We start from the raw sequence: 21,967 nt of genomic DNA on the forward strand, positions 1-21,967 counted from the left end.
CGACAGCTTTCTAGGACGATTGATTTGGACAAGTAAACTTTTTGTTAGAATATATATATATATATATATATATATATATATATATATATATATATATATATATATATATTTATGAGGTTGTATGCCTATATAGAACATTCGTGGCAGCTAAATTATTGTCATAATTTTTTTGATTTTAAATCTTGATTGTTTTTTTTTTTTTAAGGAATCTTGAGAATGATTTTTGCATCGTAATTATCAAAACAAACATGTAGAACACATTTGATCGTATATTCGTGTCATTGACAAAAAATAAAAATAAAAAATTCATCGTGCTTCTAAGAATATATCGAGCAATACAATATAGCCAAACCCGGTTGTATTTTGCTCAATATATCATGCATTGAAAACTTTGATCTATCAAATTTATTTTACCTATAATATTTAGAGCCCCTCATGAATTTATGTAATTTTCAAGACCCACTTATATATGTAAAATATAAAAGTTGTCCATCAAATTTGTATAATTCACGCTATGTACGGAACTTCAACATAACCATAACACAACATACAAAACACTCAAAGAATCACTCAATTGGAAAGAAAAAAAAAAACCCAATCATCCCGATGGAATTGCATCTAAATTTTTTTTAATTTTTCAGAAAAAAAAATCTACCTTAAACTTGTTGTTTCGATGTTGGTTCTACGAAAAGATTTTTAAAATCTAACGATTCTTAGCTTTAAACTCTTTTCGCCTCAGTTTGTTGCACAAAACATCGACACAAATATATTGATCGTCGTTAATTTAGCCGTCAATGAAGGATTCAAGTACAAGACAAATTGGGAAAACGTTTGATTGGAAAGAGAGAAGAAGAACTATTAAATAAATATTTATTGGTCAATGGGTATTAGTGAGTTTTCATATTATTTCAGGGTAATTTTATAATTTCACCTCAATTGGGGAGTCCAAACAAATTCGGCACATTGTTCTTAGACTCACAAAAATATCCATCAAGCCACATCCAATAAAGATTGAAATCACAAAAAATTGTTTTTTTTACTTGTAATAACCAAAAAAAATCACAAGAATCACTTCTAGATTTCACTATCAAACTATTAAAAAAACTACATTCAATACAATAAGATCTAAATTGAAAATCATATATTCATTCGTATAACACATGACATAAAAAAACAGTGCACAATAACAAATTCAAGCAGCCCATTTTTATTTTAATTATAAAAAATTATCAATATCTAGGTCATAATGCAGCAATAAAACCATTATGATTCGGAATTAAATCGTTATATTCGAGAACAACAAGGAATTTCAGTTACTCTATCTCAAAATTCCAATAAATGAGATTCATTCCCACCTATATACGGGAAAACCAGATATTGATAAAAAAATATCTACAATTCACACGATGACAAAAAAATTTAATAGAATCACTAAAACCATAACAAATCTCAAAGAATAGTTCAATTGAAAATGATATATAAAAACAATTACACTACATCAAACACTATAATGCAATTTATTGGCTGCAAATTTTTAAAAACCTAAAATAGTACCTTAAAATCTTTGAATAATGGTTCTTCAAAAAGATTTCACGTTCCAGAAGTAATTCACAATGATTAGCAACTTTCTTCAATCCGATTCGAAGCAAGTCTGCAATATTGCGATCGGTGGATTAGTCGTTTACGATTGATGGATAAATTTGGGGAGAATTTCAACAAGAATGAGGGAAAGAAACTACACGTTGCCTTATAAGTAATTTTTATTTTATTTTTAAAGAGTGGGGGGGCATTATTGGGTTTCAAAAGAAAGTGAGGGCATTTTTCGTATTTTATGCTCAAATAGGGAGTTGAAACAAATGCCATAACTTTGTCAGGGAATGGGAACAAATATTTTTTGACATGGGGACTGAGGGCAAAAATAAGTTTGGTGATAGAGATTTATTTATCAATTGCCTTTATCTAAATGGAGCTGAAATTAAATTATTTATTTATTTTAAGGATAGCTCAAATTAATTGTTTTTTTTAAAGTAACTCAAATTAATTGTTATTACTCAAAAAAACTGAAACAAACATAAGTGGGAAAAAAATCTCGCAGCAATCAAGCCCTTAAAAAGAGTAAAATGTATTTTGGTAAAAGAACTATTGGTAAAATGTCATATTGGTACACAAATTATTGAAAATGGCTTAATTGATACATGATCCAATTAAAAGGTCAATTTTACCCTTAATAGGAATTAATATTATATTTATTAATTTTAAAATATCATATTTTTTAAAAAATTAATTGAGTAAAATTCAATTTGATACACGAACTATATGTAAAATGTCAATTTGGTAAACGAACTATAAGATAATGATTTAATTGGTACATAATTTAACTAAAAAGTTTAATTTATTCTTTAGTAATTGATTTTAAGTTCAATTTTTTTAAATAATAAATTCAACTAAGTGTACATTTTAAATTAATTTTTATTTATTGTAAATTAAAATTTATATTAATTTAAAAATAATAAAAAATAAGTATCTTAATATTTTTATAATATATTTATATTGCACTCATTAATAAATTATTTATATTTTTAAAATATTAATAATATAAAATAAAATGATATTTTTTGCTATCCATGTAAATAATTATCCATTAAAAAAATTGATATAAATTATATAATAATAAAATCACAAACTTAATAAATAAATCATATGCAAGACTAAAATATATTTAATAACAATAAAATATAATTAAATAAATATTTATTAATTTATATTTAATTTAAGTGCGAGTAAAAAAATATAAAATTACAAATTATTAAATCGAGTAAAAAAATTTTGGGTTATTAGAACTACGTAAATTGAGACAATGATTGAGATTTTTTCTGTGATATTTGTTTTTTCATGATCTAATCTTTAATGTTGAAAATTTTTATACTAAATTTTGAAAAAAACTAAAATGGTGATTATGTTTGTTTCAATCATTTAAACACAAGATCAACAGACTTCGGTGATATATATTTTTATCATATCAATATATTATAATATTTGTTGTATAATTTGACTTAACAATTGTTTATCATTATATATATAATTAATTTTTAAATAAATATGATATTTTAAAATTAATAAATATAATATTAATTCCTTTTAAAAGTAAAATTGAACTTTTAATTGGATCATGTAACAATTAAGCCATTTTTAATAGTTCGTGTACCAATATGACATTTATCAATAATTCATGAACCAAAATACATTTTACTCTTTTAAAATTAATAAATATAATATTAATTCCTATTAAGGGTAAAATTGAACTTTTAATTGGATCATGTACCAATTAAGCTATTTTCAATAATTTATGTACCAATATGACATTTTATCAATAATTCGTGTTACTCTTCTTAAAAATAAACCAAACATTTCTAATTTGGAGGGTTGGCCGTTATCCCATCTCCTGAAAACACCACACTTAGCTTCTCCCTTCGCGGCGGCGCGTGATGGCCACTCTCTACAGTACCATCCACTATTGGCTAGTTGACCATCCAACCATCAGCCAGTACGAGTGGAAACCCAACCACACCGTCGGCGCGTCTAAATTCTTCGTCACACTCACTGTCTCCACCTACCTCACCCTCACCTTCTCCCTCCACCATTTCCCCGTCCTCCCCACCCTTCCCCCCGCCGCGCTCCGCCTCATAACCGCCACCCACAACCTCGTCCTATGCTCCCTCTCCTTCTTCATGGCCATCGGCTGCACCCTCTCCGCCCTCCACCAATCTCCGCCCCACAACCTCACCTGGCCCATCTGCTTCCCGCTCCGCCACACCCCGCCGCGTGGACCTACCTTCTTCTGGGCCCACGTTTTCTACTTCTCCAAGATCCTCGAATTCATCGACACCCTGTTGATCCTCTTGAGCGGATCCCGTTCCCGGAGGCTGTCCTTCCTCCACGTGTACCACCACGCGGTGGTGGTGGTGATGTGTTACCTGTGGCTCTCGACGTCGCAGTCGCTGTTCCCGGTGGCGCTGGTGACCAACGCGTCGGTGCACGTGCTGATGTACGGATACTATCTGCTGTGCGCGGTGGGTATACGGCCGTCGTGGAAGAGATTGGTGACCGACTGTCAGATTATCCAGTTTGTGTTCAGCTTCTTGATTTCGGGTCTGATGCTGTACCTCCATTTCAGCGGGTCGGGTTGTGAGGGGATCCTGGGATGGTGCTTCAATGCAATTTTCAATGCTTCACTTTTGGCTTTGTTTCTTGATTTTCATCTCCAAAATTACGCCAAAAAGAAGAAATTGAGTCAATCTTGAGTTTTAATTGACAACAATTGTACTTTTTTTAAAAAAATGTATTTGATTTTCTTTTTATTAATTCAATGAATATTTAAATTTATGATTTATATTTATTTAGTCCCACGACAGTTCAAAAAAGTTTGTGAGAAGAGGTAAAGAATCTGTTGATTAACAATGAAGAAAGGAAGCTTTTATACAGTGCTCAAAATGTTCACTCTATTCTGCACGTATTCTTTATACACTCCTCTTAACTTTGCTCATATAAATTGCCTCATAAATTCTTGTCATTTGCTATATATGTCGACTCTTCCAGTAAGCTTAAGTTACCGAGTTCGAGAATGGCCTCAAATCTTTGCGCAATTGCGGCTGTCATGTCTATTTTGTTTGCTGTTTTATCAGGTATTGCTCATTCCTTCATTATCCATTTTAGTGCAAGTATGTGAAGAAGCGTGAATTTTATTAAAGTTTTGTTAGCAAAAGATAAGTTGATGGTAAGTGCCTTGCACGTACCATCTCAGAGAATCTCGGAGTCGAAATCAAGTCACCTCACCTTGGATGAGAATGAAGAAACCAGGCTCGATCATCATGTCTTATGAAAGGAAATGTGGTTGTGAAGCTAGGAATTTTATGCTTATATTTAGGACGAAACTGAAACGCAGAAAAAGTTCAGAGACAAAAATAAATCGTTCCCTCTAGTGTTTAAATGATTAGTGTTTCTGTGCACAGGTATAAGATTGTCTGAATGCACGAGGTTCACTATAATAAATAACTGCAAGGACACCATATGGCCTGGAATCACCCCTAACAACTTCAGTGGTGGAGGCTTTGCTTTGAAGCCAAAAGAAACCAAAATCTTCACCTCTTCACCCACCTGGAATGGGCGGATATGGGCCCGAACTGGTTGTGACTTCGACACAAATGGCAACGGTACATGTCAAACAGGCGGTTGCGGGCGAGCCCTCCAATGCTCGGGTCCTGGCCAGCCACCTGCTTCAATTGCCCAATTTTCACTCGGTGAAATCGACTACTATGATGTTAGCCTCGTCGATGGATTCAACTTACCCATTGTCGTAAAACCTGTTGGCGGTAAAGGTAGCTGCAGCGCAGCAGGATGTGATAGTGATCTACGGCCAAATTGCTCATCCGAGCTTGCCCTCGTGGTTGATGGAAAGATCATAGCTTGCCAAAGTGCATGTAGTGTATTCAACACTGATGAGTACTGCTGCAGAGGGGCATACTCGGCTCCCATGGCATGTTTGCCCACAAATTATTCAAGACCATTCAAAACTGCCTGCCCTGCGGCGTATAGCTTCGCCCATGATGACGCCACGAGTGTCATGACTTGCTCAAGCACAGATTATGTGGTGACATTTTGTTCCTCCAGGTACGTGAATGAACACTTCAGCTTGAAATAACAAGTTGCGTAATAATGGTATTGCTTGCTAATGGTAATGTATGGTGTTCACTCAGGAATCAAACCGAATGCACTTATCACGACGGAAAGCTTTCATGTAATGGATCAAGTGGCAGGTTGACACAAGTAACTCAAACCTTGAAGCTCCTGGTAATGGCGTTGGCTATGGGAATTAGTGTACAGGTTATGCTTTGATTTGGTTTTGCGAAAGGTAACATTAATTTTAATGTAATATCACACATTTGTCATTTTAACCACTACATGTACCAAACATGTTTAATTTGTTTTAAATTTTACAACGTAACATACTTGTAGAGTTCAAACTACCTTAAGGATTTTATCTTGACCATAAATTCAATGTCTCATGATTTGCCACATCAACAATATCTTATTAATTATGGTCATGTGTAAAGATATTGACAATAAGATACACAATTTGAGTAATATCCATGGTATAGGATCTCATTAACCGACGGTAACATAGTAGGCAAACATTTCATATTTTGCGGACATTTATTAACTATATTTATTATTAATTAGTTTTAATATTAAAATCAATCAATTATCAATATTATTATTATTATTATTATTATTATTATTATTATTATTATTATTATTATCTAATTACTATTATCTAATAATGCATGAATCCCTTAGAACAATCAATTTAGTCAAATTAATGGATGGACAAAAATACTCCTTATACTTCTATCTACTCACTACCAACTTACTTTTTTCAATTTAAAAATCTAAAAAAATTCTTATTATTTTTGGATATGACATAAATTATTTATACACGTAAAATCCGCGTATGTGGATAACTAGTTATTATTAATTAAAAAGACAAAAGAACATATGAAGTGCTCAATTTTGAAACTAGAATTGGTGGGGGTTGCGCCAGGCCCATGCGATAGAGCAACACAAAGGCGACGCTGCTGCCTTGATAGGTCTTCTCCCCCTAAAAGCAAAAAGTATCGTTCAATCTTTACCTTAGACTTTTGATATAACTAATAAAAGTCACGTGTGCGATGCACGTGTGAACATCTTTTGTTATTGATAAACATTGTTAAATAAATTAATTGAGATAATTAATAAGATATTAACACGCAGTTAATAAATGATTTTCATGGTAATAATATATATTTTTTGAAGAAAAAAACCTATTACATGTCTTAGTGATGTAATCAATATAATCTTCGACATTGCAACTATTAAAAATATTTGTAACATTTTAGAACAATATACACTTGCAGTTTTAATGTTTGTATTATCTACGGACATGATTATTTTACATCAACATTAACAGTTTACAATAAGACATTATCAATAATTCATCTAAACTTATAAATATAAGTGTTACGTTTATTTTAGTTTTACATTAACACAATATTGATATTGAAACTTATGTAATTATTACAGCTCGATCGCGTTTTCTATTGTTTTATTAATCTTGAAAAATTATGACATGCTTCGTACCTTGAATTCGTCTTATTTTCTATCTCATGTATGTATGATTTATTCTTTATTTGTTAACAAGTGAGATATGTTAATCAAATTATATTAAATATGATTTTGGAATTTTCTATGTTATATATTGATCACTATTGATTTATGGAAAAAATTGGTATAGATAATGCATTCTAAACCTTAATTTAAATTATTGCGTCAAATATTTTTTTATTTATATTTGAGATTTTTTTCTCTTTTACGATTTTTCATATTATGTGTTTTTTATTCTCCATAAAAGAATCATTATTATCATCATCTTTAATAACAATTATTGTGATACTATCTTCATCAATCATTTGTATTTTTCTATCGTTATTATTTAATCAGACGGTCTCTTTTTTATGCTAAAATATTTAATTATCTTGAAAAGAATAACAATAATTTCATCATTATCATCTGCATTCTGGTATGTTATCTTCTTCCATTAGTTGTATGTCATAATCGTTAACGATCAATGTATTTGTTGGACATCTTTTTTTTCTTTTTGATTTCTCGTTTTTCGAAATCTACTGATATTTTTTTGCTTACAATACTCTCATTGCTGAAATTTTTGATTAAATTTTGAATGTTTTTAATTACAAATGTTAGCATTTCATATTTTATCTCAACCATTTTGTTGCATTTTTTTTATTTTTTCATCTGATTGAAAATTTGTGTCAATGTATTTTTTACAGGATCTTGAATTTAATGTGAGACGCGTCATCCATAATTTTTCTAGACTTCTTTTTTTATTTATTAACTAACCCGTAGTAGATTGATTAACATATATATATATATATGAGTTTCTTTTAAGTGCCCACCTATCATGCCCACTACCATGCCCACCAATGATGTGGCACTATTCTATTGGACCTATAATTTATCATATCTTTTATCACATCCAATAAAATAGTGTCACATCATTGGTGGGCATGATAGTGGGCATGATAGGTGGGCACTTGAAAGAAACTCATATATTGTTAAATGACGTCACTTAACATCCCCCCGCAAGCTCAGCGTGGGATTCTCCGTAATGCTGAGCTTGGAACGAAACCGATGAAAATTAGTAGATGATAATGATTTCGTGAAGACATCTGCAATTTGATCGGAGGAGGGAACAAACTGAACAGCTAGTTGCTTAGCCAAAACTTTCTCACGAACAAAGAAGAGATCTAACTCAAAATGCTTGGATTTAGAGTGTAGGGTAGGATTGGCACTCAACGAGATTGTACTGATATTGTCACACCATAGTATGGGTGGAGCACGACTATGAACATGAAGCTCGGTGAGTAGAGACTGAAGCCAAAGTAATTCTGAAGTGGCATTTGCGAGACTACGATATTCCGCTTCAGTACTTGAACGAGAAACAACCGGTTGTTTCTTTGAAGACCATGTGATAGGCGAGCCACCTAAAAAATAGCAAAAATCAGATGTGGAACGCCTGTCATCTGGATCATTGGCCCAATCTGCGTCACAAAAACCATGAAGAGAAAGTCGAGAGGAAGCAGTAAAATGAATTCCATGATTGGATGTTCCATTGAGATAACGGAGAATTCGCTTAACGGCCTTCCAGTGAGAAAGGCAAGGACTTTGCATGAACTGACAAATTTTATTCACACTATAGGCAATATCTGGTCTTGTTATAGTGAGATATTGTAAGGCACCCACGGTACTGCGATACAAAGTTACATCAGAAAACGGTTCTGCATCTTTAGAAGAAAGCTTTAACCAAGAGACCATAGGAGTGGGTAATGGATTTGCATTGTCCATTTTTGTTCTTTTCAGCAGATCATGTATGTATTTGGTTTGATAAGTTGAAACTTGCTCTGATACATCTGGGTTTCCTCCAATCAAAGGCCGATGCTTCTCTATTTGTTAAAAATGATAAAGAATTGATTATCTACATCCTTGTTTATGTCGATGACATAATTATTACAGGCAACAATGCTGTTCAAATCAAGGATCTCATCTGTCAATTAAATTCAAAGTTTTCCTTGAAACATTTGGGCAATCTTTCATATTTTCTGGGTATTGAAGTTTCAAGGCCTTCTCCCACTGGTTTTGGGGGGAAATTGATTCAACGCGAGAGGTCACATGAACAACAACCGAGTCGTACTCCATTCCAACACCACCAAGAATATAGAGAATCTGATCATCATCAGATATAGAGTGCCCACAAGCAGCGAGTGAATCAACATAATGTTTCATTTTGCCAAGATAATCCTTCATGCTAAGGCTACCTTTCTTGAGTGTCTACAATTGAAGTTTGTATTGCATCATTCTTGCTTTTGAGCGAGTAGCAAATAAAGTAGAAACCCGAATCCATATTTGAGCAGACGAAGAACACCCAATCATCTGACTTTGAATTCCTTCGGTCATGGAGGCTAAGAGAAATGAGAAGAGGAGCTGATCTTGTCTAGACCAATCAATATAGAGTGGATTCGGAATATTAGTACCATTCTCACCTGGGATGGAGCTGGGTGGAATGGGCGACTGAGGATCGATATAAAGATCAAGACCCAAACCTCGAATTCCAGCCAACACTTGAAGTTGCCAAAGGAGAAAGTTATCATCGGTGAGTTTAATAGTGTTGATTTGGTTGGAGGGATTCAGGATCAAGAGATTAGTGCTGGGATTAGGCACAATGATTGAGTTGGCTTCCGCCATGGCTTTGATACCAAGTTAGGAAAAGTGAAAAAGAAGAAAGACAGAGGAAATTGTAATTCATTCCTATTTACAATTACAAAGGATAAAAGAGGAAAAAGTAATATAAAAAATAGAATCAAATTTGTTATATTGTTGCACCAGCATAATCGAAGAGAGATCCAGAGCCTTCTGGATGATGAGCTTGTGATCTACTGCATAAGTGATCACATAGCCTTATGTGAAGTTGGTTTTAATGACGTCACTTAACACACACACACATATATATATATATATATATATATACAATTTTGTTATCTTGCCTACTCACCGTGCCTATCTAATATGCCCACCATGAGGTGGCACTCAACTATTGGATGTGATGAATTGTGCGTCCAATAGTTGAGTGACACCTCATGGTGGGCACGGTGGGTGGGCAGGATAGCAAAACTATATATATATATATATATATATATATATACATATATATATATTTATAGACTTCAATAATATTTAAATAATATTAATCTTATAGTTTTGCTAAAACCAATTGAAGATATTCATCTCCAACTTTTGTAAAAATATTCCTTCGTTAATTGTAACATCATCCCATAAAATAACTGTTATAGTTTTTAGATTTTTTGAGGAGAAAAAATAGTTAATTTTTTAAATTTTAACTTTTGCATATATGATATTTGTGTGTTGGTTTGTTTTTTATTTATTATTTTGGATTAAAACTTGACTCCACATGAATTGATTTATTTCAACACCGATGTGTAATTTAATTTAATTTATATATATACATATATTAATAAAGTTTAAAGATATGATATTTTGTTATATTTATGAACTCATGATATAATTATTTAGTTCAATATGTCCTTACATAAATTAAAATACATAAGATTTTTGTTGAAAAAATATGTCATTCCATCTACAAACAAATAAAAACTAAAGTATTTTGATATTTCAATATTTTAGAAATCTGGATAAGTATTTAATTTAATTAAAATTTTTGTGGAAAAAATATGTTCACTTTATCTACAAGAAAATAAAAACTAAAATATTTTGGTATATCAATATTTTTGGGAACTAGAACCTTATCTAATATGCACACATTGTCAGTTTTGACTTTATTATAATAATTAATTTTACAAAAGTATCCTCATAAAATTTATCAAGTGTCTACTAACCAAGGACAAACTTGAAAATACACAATAAAAAACTTTGACCTTGGTTCACACTTTTATAATTGGTATAGATTTTATAATTGGTATAGATAAGTAATATAATATATTACTTTTATGTCCTAGTCAATATTTAATTTTTACATTTATATCCTTATATGTATTTATTTTTATATAAATTTGTCTAGAGTAAAAGGACAAAGTTATAGATTCACAATTGTAAAACTTTACCCTTTTATTCACACTTTTAGATTTATTTAGATAGATAATAGATAAGGGTAAATTGGTGTTCAATCTCTGAATCCAAACATAAATACATCAGTCCCTGTCAGAAATTTTTTTTGTTTAAACTTATTGGTCCCACATGTTTTTTCTCGTATGAAATTCGTTACAAAAAATTAAAAATATGGTACGAATACATGATATTCGAGCATTAGTTGTTCAAGATCGGATACAAAAAATAAGATTTTGAGTATAAAATATGGACATCTTTATTAATATGAAGTTGCAACATATGTTTGAGTGCTCAAAAATTTTGTATTTGTACCAGATCTAACACATTTGATACTGAAAAATCATATATTAGTACCATATTTTCACTGTTTTGTACCGATTTTCATCCAAATAAGAGAAATGTGTGATTAATATCAATATTTTCTTAGTACTCAAAAATCATATATTTGTACCAGATTTAACACATTTGATATTCAAATTATATCATATATTAGTACCGTATTTCTAATATTTTGTACCAATTTTCATCCAAAAAAAATAAATCTGTCATTAATATCATATTTGTTTCTATATTTGAGTACTAAAAAATCATACATTAGTACCAGATTTAAAACAGTTGATACTCAAATTATGTATTCGTATCAATTTTTCAATGTTTTGTACTGACTTTCATTCGAAAAAAATCATGTGATCCCAAAGAGTGCAAACAACTATTTTTTTGACAGGGACTAATCCTACCTTTGACTTTGGGTTTAGGGACTAAACACTAATTTATTGATATAATAATAGCTAAAATTTAACAGTAAACAATTACTATTGGAAAATATTCTAAGGACGGCCGCGGGCGAGAAGCCATACCGTTTTCGTCTAAGACGGTTAATTTAGTATTTGAGAGAGCTTTTAAGAGCACTTTTCGTTTTTTTTTTGTTAAGAAAAAGTTGAGAAGCGCTTCCTAAAAACTTTTCCAAACACTATTTACGAAAAGAGCAAAAGTCGGTCAACAAAATCAAATATTTGAAAAAACATGACTTTTCAAAACATAATATCGGAATCAACCCATTAGTATTCTACCCGTGCGATGTACAGAGTGTTATTTTTGTGTAATTTAATGTAAATTAGTAAATATGAGTGCTTGAATAAATAATTAAATAAAAATAAATTAAGTTTGAATTTTGATTAAATAATTTTAAATATATGGATTTAAATGCATCTTCATTATTTAGATAATTTGATATTTAAAAAAAAATCAAATTTATCTTAATATTTATTTACACTACTATTGAGCTAATCACAAAGTATTTCAAATATTTAGCCTATTGCAATCGATTTAAATTCATGTTGGCTAGAGGGTGCTTATAAGCTATCGAAATGAACTGTTTGACATCTTATAAAATATTTTTTTTCAAATTTATTTCATCCTTAATTTTTTTAAAAATATATTATTTTAATATTTGACTTCCTCATATTATCCTTACATATTTTGTTCAATACCATCCACCCAATTTTCTCATTAATCAAAATTTTCAGATTTTTAGAATTCAAAATTTTTAAACCTTTGTACTTCGTAACTCTGGATATAGCTATGTACATTTTTTATGCGTAGTTTGTTCATAATATTTTTAATTACTTATCGGCTTTAATTTTGATACATACTAAAGAAAAAATTCTTTATATTTCGTTGATAATTATTTTTTCTAAATTATTTTTTTCTCCATTTTAAGTTTTGAAATCTCAAAAAAAAATTGTGGATTTTTTATTTTGTTTTGATTTGTTGCAGAAAATATTTAAATATTCTTTCAAATATTATAAATTTAAAATTTTTAATTTTTTTAAGAGATTTATTTATCCAATAATTATAATAAAACACTCGTATTATATAAAAAATTCTATGAGTTTATTTATCTAATATTCATAAAATACTCGTATTTTATTAAAAGAAATTGAAAAGATAAAGATGTTAATTGTTAAAATAAAATTTTTTAATTTTTAAAATTAAACTAAAAAGACAAAAAATAAAATATAAAAAATTACTAATAATATAGATCACGTAATAATTTGACAAGATAAGGGACAATAAAATCCATATACCTAGTACAAAAAGCTATTTATATTAAATATAATAAAAATTAATGTGAAAATATAAATTTAAATAAACAAAGCAATATATGATGATAATGATAAACAATTATAATCTACTTTTGGTCAGGAAAATGTTATGTTTCTATTTATGACAAACTTTTGTTCATATATATATATATATATATATATATATAAATAGATAATGCTAAAATTATAAAAAAAATATTTTGTACAACGATATTTACAATAAAAATATTTTTAAATTTTGTTATTTTATCGCGAGATTTAATATTTTAATGTATCGTGAGATTTTGATACAATAAATTCTTATATTGAATTTTCTGTGTTGTAAAAGTTGATACATAAATTTCATTGTACGTGTAGTATCGTTCATTTTTAAATGCATAGATAGACAAATAACCAACGTTCAAAACAAAAATTAAATTTTGTTTGATCACGATAAAATATATTTTAAATTTTTTAAAATTAAATCATAATTTTATCCACACTCTAAATTTTTTATATGAAATAATTTATCACTTATAATATCATTTTATTTTCTGAATATTTAATATCATCTCTATCTAAACTCTATAACTTTAAATTGAATATTATATCATTTGATTTTTAAAACTTTTAAGTTATCTTTACTATTTTCTTTCTATTTTTGGGCGAGAAAATTATTTTCTTTCTATTTTTGGTGACTTTTATTTATTTATATATATATATATATATATAGATTTTTTTAATATTAATATGATGATGAATCTATATTAATTATTTTCTTAGTTATATTTATATATTTATTTGTACTTTGTATAAATTATAAAATATTATATGAAACTTATTTATGTATAAATATAATTAATTTATACATATATTGCATGATTAATGATTATATATAATTATCTATAAAAACTAGTTTTAAAAATTCAACCTCCTAGGCGAGATTGAGGTGGTCCGCGTTGCGGCGAGACCGAGGCGGTCTACCGCCATTTACAACACAGCAATTGAGAAACTGACGATTTACATTTGCTACAACAATTGACATTCTATCGCCCAATACATAGAATAATATGATGACAACTAGTTTAACAATACATCCAATAGCTGAAGATCACCTCAATAGTGGGCACAGAAGTGAACACGGTGGGTGGACAACATATCAAAACTATATATATATATATATATATATATATATATATATATATATATATATATATTGTATTCTAATTTCTTGGTTGCGTTTCCCCTGTATTCTCTTTAAAATTTGCACTGTTTCATCCATTTTTCTACAACACAACTTATGATCCTGCACAAGATGTTAATCGACATGCTAATGCATATCATGCTTATTGAGAGGATCCAACCTCGGTTGATGAACAATAAGAACATTCCAACATCGATTGTTTTGTTTTGCCTGTCGACTTCTCCAATCTTGTGGATGAGTATCGTTTTATGATGGGCAGTTAGCACTGTCCTCTTCAACAATTTTCTCTACGGGATTTTCCTTGGCCCAAGCTGCCGCATCTACATATCCTAGCTCGAAAAGGTTATCAAGGACATCGTCTTCTGCTGGTTCCAGAGCCCAATTAAAAAGCTGGTATATATTACGCGAAATCAGGGAAGAAATTGAGGTCACAAAACAAGTTGAAAATTCAAAACTATTGTTTATGGGATTATCCTTCGAGACAACTTTTTAAAAGATTTTTTTTTTGTGTGTTTTTTTTTGGGGGAAGGCTGTTTTCAAAATTATTACCAAAATTTTCACGCCATGGCTGCATTAAAGTACAAAATTATCACAAAGCCACCTCTCATTCACTCGAGTTTTTGGGACAACTGGTTTCTTAAAAGTTATGAAAAGAGTTATCACAAGTTGCGAGGCCACATAAAATACCTGTCGTGGACTAGCCCGGTTTTCCGGATTGCAGTCGGGACTAATTCCAATTCCAGGTATTCCCAAAAGACCAGCAGGGAATGCACAAACACGTACCTGTGGCATAGAAAAAAAAAACATTTATTTCATCTAGAAGCCTCTAGTTTATGGAGATGTCAGGCCGAGTTTGCATTATCGCTGAGGCCATAAAAAACAAGAACCAACAGTTTGAACATGCAGTAATTCAAAATCTTTAAACTATTGATGAACCTTATTTCATATCCGTCGCAGTTTGAACAAACAAAGCGAAATGCATACCGTTTGAACGGCAGAAGTTGGAGGCATGAACAATGTCAAACCGCCATCTATGCAGAGCCTATTGCGGAACATAGTTGCAGGCCTTGGAGCAAGATAACTGCGTCAAACTCACACTTTTAGTTTGAACATATTATCCAATTTACATGAAGTGCATTTAGTAAAAAAAAATATTTACCCAGGAATAAAAGACGAAGTAATGACAGCATTAATAAGATCTTCTTTAGAATCAAATTGGTCAACCAGCAAACCTCTGGGTCTCCAAAGAATCTGTGTCACAGCAACTGAGATGAAACCAAAATAAACTTGTCAAACTTTGCAAAGAGCTTGCATAGGTAAAATATCTTTATTTTGCATAATGGAAAGACAAATCTTATCAGCTACTACAATTCACAGTTTTAACACAAATAGATAACACTTGGGCAAACATCCAGTACATCCTAGTCAAACAGAAATACTACCTACAACATAATCGTGCCAACATGCAAAGCAAAGTAGCCATTATCCATAATGGATAATAAACTACATGGCCAACAAGAAATATACATTTAAACCGGATTCTCCCAACAGAAGAATCACTACCAATAGGGCTAGATGAATCTATTACTATCTAATAAAGCAAGAGGGTACTATAATAACTACTTTTGGTATATTTATGTGAACTTCCATATTTACCCTTCTCAACTACCATTAATCCAAATTTACCCTTAATAAATGCAATTAATTTTATATATCATCAATTAATTTTCTAATAACTTGGTCGATTTATTTTCTATTTTAAAATAAAAATCAAGTTTTTTCCAATCAATTTTTCATCCTACAAAATATAATATTTTAAAATACAAACAATATATGCGTGTGCAAAGACGCTAGTATAAATAATACTCACTACGGACTCTTCCATTGGATCTGATATGAGTGTCATCCGGTAAAAACTTGTCCAAAATATCTCTAAGAACAGCCTGAACAAAATGCAAAAGAATAAATGCCCACATAAATGCTTAAACTCCAATGTATAACAAGGTAGGATTTTGTGTACTTTAAATTAATTGAGTGTACGGGTGGTACTAGTTGCTTAATTATAACATTGATATATTTAGTTTCCAAGCAGTGAAATTTGACACTCAAAGAAAGTCACTAAACGCCTGATTGTGAAACCTCCGATTCTACTAAAAAATGTATTTTACTAAAAAAAACCCTGAAGCAGTAATAAGACATGCTTCAAGCTAGTCCTACTTTATTCCAATATAGCACAATCCAATAAATCATATTATTGTGTCGATCAACAGAAATTATATTGAAAACTTAGCACAAGCTATTTACCTATTGGCGACCTGGTTCTTACATGTTCATAGAATGAAGAAGCTAAACTTTTTATTCAAGCATCAGAAGAAACGGTTTATATAATGCAATGTTGTCAAGACTCAGGAAGCAAAAGAAAAAATAGAAAACACACATGTAGCTTAATGGTATTAGTCCTTTCTAAAAAAACTTATAAAACAATAGAAGTTTCATCTACGCCCCTGGCCAAGTTTAATTACTATTCTTTGTCATCTGTTCTATCCAAGTTACATTTCAATCCTAAAATAAACCTTAAGTTTTATCAACATTTTGCGTTGTATAACACGTTCTATTTTCAGATAATATTTCAACTCAAATACTGTCTTATTTAGATAACAGCCCACAAGCCCTGAAATCTTCAATCAAAATCTGTATCCTGTAATTGGTAGACATGGTTGGCAGATGTTCATACCCCAAGGCGGAAAGCAGTCCCTCGAAGCCTACAATCTTCAGCCAATATCTTGGTAGCCTTTAAGGCTTCGTGCATGCTGGCTCCTGAGGCAATCACAGCACAAACAATGGCGCCAGCAGAAGCACCAGCCAGTGGGGTTGTTTCCTGTCTCCGGCAAAAAAATCCTACTTATAAAAAGGAAACATAGAATAGACAATAAGGGAAACTTCGGTATGAACCAAAGTCGTCGTAGAAATTAGAAAGCCACAAAAATGCTAATGCTTGCAAGAGCAACAGAAAACAGATTGTTTAAATTATCTACTTTTCTTAGTTAACTTACAAAATTACATATAGTTGAGCAAATTCTAATGCTCATCAAATACTCAAGGTTGTGGCAGATAGGATGTGCACACATCCCAATTGTACCAGCATCACTATGAAACGTAGTTTAAGAAATACCAATGAGATTGAAAAACTCATTCTTCATTTCAATTCAAGGGGTGGGTGACACACACTTTGACCAATGATACGATTCCTTAACAAATGGTCTCACATTGTCGTCACATACTCCAAGAACCATCAAAGAGGTCAACAATGAAAAGCATAAGCATCAAGGAAAATATTTTTTTAAAAAAAAGAAAGGGAAAAAAAACAAGTAAATAAGCCAATGGATAAACAACACAAACAAAAAGAATCAAACACCTTAATGTAACCATTCTCAATGAGAAAATGAGCAACCCCAAGATGGTAAGGAAACAAAAGCCCCGCCGCAGAAAAACTGAACCCTGGGCTCGTCACCGCCTTCCTCCTCCTCTCCGCCTCCACATCTTCCACTCTTTGCTCCCACAAAACATCCGGCTGAACCGGGTCCTCGACCACTGCCGCAATTTTATCCTTCCTCCGCTTCCTCCACCACCAATCCCCCTCCTCCGCCTCCGCCTGCGCCTCCACAAACATCTCCACGGATTTCGGCCCCTCACTATTTAGCGCTCCTCCTCCCGTACCCTTTAAAATCCGCGAAGCTATGCCGAGAAAAAGTTCGCCGGTGGCAACGGAAAAAGACTTCTTGTCTTGCGGTGGCAGTGATTGGGCGGAGGATTGGTGCTGCGGTGGGATTGCTTTGGTGGAGAAAGCCATGGTCCTCAGTGGGACGGTGGCGGAGTATTGGATGAAGACGGCGGAGGCGGTGGCCATCATCGTGGCCGGGAAGAAAGCCAAAATGTTGGCTAGTTTTTTGGGTGTTGGTGTCTTCCACAACATCGTCACGTATTCGACGCTTTCTTCATTTAAAAATCGCGCAATTTGGCACTAACCTTTTTATTTTGTTTTTATTATTACCTTTATTTATTTAAAGTAAATTAAAATATTATATTATATTATATATATAGACATAGTTTGATACACTAAATTAAAATATTATATTATATTATAGTATATATATAGGCATAGTTTGATACACTTCATAAGTGATTGATTAATAAATTATCCTCTTTCATCCTATGCTTGTACATTTTTAAAAAGGTCATGATAAGTCAATGAACCCATGATAAATGCTTTTACAAATGGATTATATATCTATTTAATTTGGTGTGATAAATTTATTCCAACTAAAAATATACTACAAAAAAACATAATTACCTTCTATATATAAAAATAACTAAACCCTAAACACCCCTCATTCTCATCCACTTTATGGTAAGGTTAATTTTGTCATTAAAATCGAATATATAAATTTAATCACCCTTATTAAAATCATACCAAACCTTCAATATAATATCCACCATTTTACTTAAATTTACGATTATGTTCACTTTATAAATTTATCAACGAAAGTATTTTTTTTAATTTCTTAATAATAATATTTTTTAAATCTTTCAATCTTATTTTTATATGTGCTTTTATATTCAATTTCAATTGTATCTATCTATATCTTAAAATTTTAAATGATTCCTAGTGATCGGGAGACGATGCATGTGTAAGATAATAAATAGAATTAAGTAAATAAAAAATTGATAAGATAAATATAAAAAAAATATAAAAAATGGAAATAAGTTGATAACCTGTTTGTACTTAGGCCACGTTTGGTTTCAAAAGTCAAGTAAAAAAAGTACTTTTTAAATACTTTTCAGTTAATAAGGTGTTTGATTGACCAAAAAAATGCTTAAATAAACACTTTTTAAAATCAAAATTATAGTTTTTTCAGAAGCTAAAAATTGTACCTTTTAAAAACACTTATTTTAAAAAATATCTACAAAATCCAAACGAACTCTTAGAGATGATAATATATTGTTATATTCTATCATATACTTATCGTATAGGAGAGATAGAGATTTTAATTTTTTTTATTATTTATTTATTTATTTATTTTTTGTATTTAACAACACAAATTGCGAGAAACCTTTACAAATATCAAGATCAAACTGCAATTCTTGTTTCTTAAGCTTCATTTTGCTAAAGAGGTACCCTGTAGTTTGGATCAGCCATTCTCAATATAAATAAATTTCCTTGATTGCCCCTTGATACCCTGCAACACGATTTATAAAGAAACACGCTTTTAATAATGTCTATATATATTTTGCTCAAATAACACAAAACACGTTCTTTGAATAGATGAAATCGAATAAACGGGGATGATTTGACGCGAGTCTGTAAACTCAGTCACTGATGAATGAGTGTGCTTATCTTACCGTAACTCTTCATCCAAGTATGTGATTTCGAGCTGACCGCGACCACTTCCACGGGCCTTGATCGGTATCTATGAAACATGAAAAGAAATAAGTATGAGCCGGGTTGAGCTTGCAGGAGTTGTCTACTCGAACTGGCTCTAGCTCCAGTAAAGTGCAAATCACTCGGACAACTAAACTACAGAGCAATTGTATAGGTAGCAAAGTTTCATATACCAGAGCAGCAATCTTGAAAGAATCGAACTTAACAGCGACTCTTCTTTCATTCAATGGAACCAAGTTTGCCGTAGCCTACAAAACTATCACAGGAATTACAAGAAATAAGAGCATTTATACAAAACAACAAGTTTGGATATTGATCTCCGATGACCTGTGCGATATCATTACCTGATTGAAAAATGGCCAAGTTTCCATATTTTGAGCTCTCAAAGTATCGACATTTATTGCCTGATAGATTTTTCCATTTGGCCTCAGAAATTTGGGTCTCTGTCATATAATTTTTAAAAAAGAAGACGAGCTTCATGTTAAAAATAGTAATATCATCCCAAACTGCGGAATATCCATAACGAAATTCACTAATCAAAACTCGATTAGAATCTTCATTGAAAGAGAATGTGTGCATTAGTATCAGCACCATATTCTAATATCTGCATAAGGTTTTTTTTAACATAAATGAGCAGGTACTGAAGAGTAAACAATTCTTAGGTAGTGTTTGGGATCCGCCCATGGACATTCGATTGCGTTTCAGGAAAACAGATGAATGGAAGTGTGGATTCTAAAGAGAGAATGGATGTAAATTAAGAACCTCGTTTTGTAGTATCGACTTAGAAGTTGTGTACAAAAGCTCCCATTTGCCATTGAGTAGACTTGACTTGAGTGGTTCCTTCACCTTGTTCATAGACTCAAGTTTCCCAACAATCTGAAACGACGACATTTTCCTTAAAACAAGCACGATCCAGGTGTTTGTAGACTAATTTGAATGACAGCTAAAATCAACATCATGAAAAGGGAAAATTGTTTTTTTTTTTTTTTTTTGTTGATATGCAATGTTGTCATATTTTGGTGATTATTTTTGCAATTTTAGTCTTTTCCTAGGTAAAAATGCTTACTAAATTTACAACTATACTCGAGTGTAACAAAACCTCATTTGATTTTAAAAAAGAAGTTTAGTTGGAACATTCTTATCTAACTAAACAGGAAATCATTTTAATAACAACAAATTAAATTCACACATTCAATATATATAGTCTGCAAAAACAAGAACGCACGCACACGATCGACGACCCACCAGTTCGACTCGCTGTTGATCCTCGGGAGTGGCGGCGGCGCCACGGTCAAGCGGCGCAATAGCCTGTAGAAGATCTGCTTTAGGCTCTCAATTCCTCTGCTCTTGTCCGAGAAAGAAGAAACCCGTGCCCGCCATTTCCAAGACTCGGGACAGTGAATGTGAGTGAGAACGGAATCCTCAGATTTTTTTGGGGAAAAAGAAAAGGGTTTTGGAGAAAATAGGAGAGCAGTGGATTGATGTGGGGAAGTGCGAAAATCAAGAAGAGGTGGTGGGAAACGAAGGGTCGGCATTTCTCTGCAGTTAATTTTGAATGTTGAGCGGATTCATATTTTATCCTTTTCCACACAAATCTGTTTTCCAGCTCGATAACGATAAGTACTGGTCATGGGCGATGAATATTTTAAATTTGGATCGAATTTCAAATTGGCCCTTTGGCCATGCTTAGAGGGCGATCAAGTTGGGGCGATCAAGCCCAACTTGATCGCCCAATTAATGCTCGCCCCCTCCAAGGGGCGAGAATATTTCCGCGGGTAGTGAAGATGGTGGCCTCACGCGTAAAGGTTCAGGGCGGTGAAGCCCACCAATATATTTTTTTTAAAATATTTTTTTTAAAACATGGATGGTTGAGATGATATGATCGGTTGAAATCAATGGTCAAATCATTTCAACTGTTATTTTAATTTTAAAAAATGATTTTAATTTAAAATAAATTAAATAAATTGTAAAAAAAAATCAGAATAATTA

At 31.5% G+C, this 21,967-nt stretch overlaps 3 protein-coding genes and 1 pseudogene across 4 annotated transcripts; 2 read left to right on the top strand and 2 right to left on the bottom strand.

Moving 5' to 3' along the window:
* The first annotated feature begins 3,391 nt into the window (after positions 1–3,391).
* Positions 3,392–4,383, top strand: LOC140863794 (fatty acid elongase 3-like). The gene has a single exon (XM_073267461.1). It carries the CDS (start codon positions 3,486–3,488, stop codon positions 4,299–4,301), a length of 816 nt encoding a protein of 271 aa, XP_073123562.1. The 5' UTR covers positions 3,392–3,485; the 3' UTR covers positions 4,302–4,383.
* A 155-nt stretch (positions 4,384–4,538) lies between these two features.
* Positions 4,539–6,036, top strand: LOC140863793 (pathogenesis-related thaumatin-like protein 3.5). The gene is made up of 3 exons (XM_073267460.1): positions 4,539–4,682; positions 5,010–5,667; positions 5,754–6,036. Exons 1-3 carry the CDS (start codon positions 4,622–4,624, stop codon positions 5,890–5,892), a joined length of 858 nt encoding a protein of 285 aa, XP_073123561.1. The 5' UTR covers positions 4,539–4,621; the 3' UTR covers positions 5,893–6,036.
* Positions 6,037–14,530: 8,494 nt separating this feature from the next.
* On the bottom strand, positions 14,531–18,529 carry LOC140864924 (uncharacterized). 2 transcript variants are annotated; one of them, XM_073269337.1, is made up of 7 exons: positions 17,954–18,529; positions 17,273–17,416; positions 16,409–16,481; positions 15,698–15,803; positions 15,523–15,619; positions 15,226–15,321; positions 14,531–14,900 (listed from the first exon to the last, which is right to left on the bottom strand). In XM_073269337.1, the coding sequence occupies exons 1-7, from the start codon at positions 18,509–18,511 to the stop codon at positions 14,868–14,870; spliced, it is 1,107 nt and encodes a 368-aa protein (XP_073125438.1). In that variant the 5' UTR covers positions 18,512–18,529; the 3' UTR covers positions 14,531–14,867. The 2 variants fall into 2 exon arrangements, with proteins under 2 accessions (XP_073125438.1, XP_073125437.1); XM_073269336.1 differs by having other exon boundaries at positions 14,531–14,928.
* A 702-nt stretch (positions 18,530–19,231) lies between these two features.
* LOC140865955 (probable plastid-lipid-associated protein 4, chloroplastic) lies at positions 19,232–21,704 on the bottom strand (annotated as a pseudogene).
* Positions 21,705–21,967: the final 263 nt, after the last annotated feature.

This window comes from Henckelia pumila, chromosome 4 (genome assembly GCF_033568475.1).
Source record: "Henckelia pumila isolate YLH828 chromosome 4, ASM3356847v2, whole genome shotgun sequence".
NCBI classification, from domain to species: domain Eukaryota; kingdom Viridiplantae; phylum Streptophyta; class Magnoliopsida; order Lamiales; family Gesneriaceae; genus Henckelia; species Henckelia pumila.

Bases quoted from the DNA above. Each gene is read 5' to 3' on its own strand.
- LOC140863794 (XM_073267461.1), top strand. From the start codon at position 3,486: ATGGCCACTCTCTACAGTACCATCCACTATTGGCTAGTTGACCATCCA.
- LOC140864924 (XM_073269336.1), bottom strand. From the start codon at position 18,511: ATGTTGTGGAAGACACCAACACCCAAAAAACTAGCCAACATTTTGGCT. The intron at 17,417-17,953 runs GTGTTTGATTCT...TGCCGGAGACAG, and splicing joins TTGAGAATGGTTACATTAAG to GAAACAACCCCACTGGCTGG. The intron at 14,929-15,225 runs GTATTTTATGTG...AATATATACCAG, and splicing joins ACCGGGCTAGTCCACGACAG to CTTTTTAATTGGGCTCTGGA.
- LOC140863793 (XM_073267460.1), top strand. From the start codon at position 4,622: ATGGCCTCAAATCTTTGCGCAATTGCGGCTGTCATGTCTATTTTGTTT. The intron at 4,683-5,009 runs GTATTGCTCATT...TTCTGTGCACAG, and splicing joins TTTGTTTGCTGTTTTATCAG to GTATAAGATTGTCTGAATGC. The intron at 5,668-5,753 runs GTACGTGAATGA...GTGTTCACTCAG, and splicing joins GTGACATTTTGTTCCTCCAG to GAATCAAACCGAATGCACTT.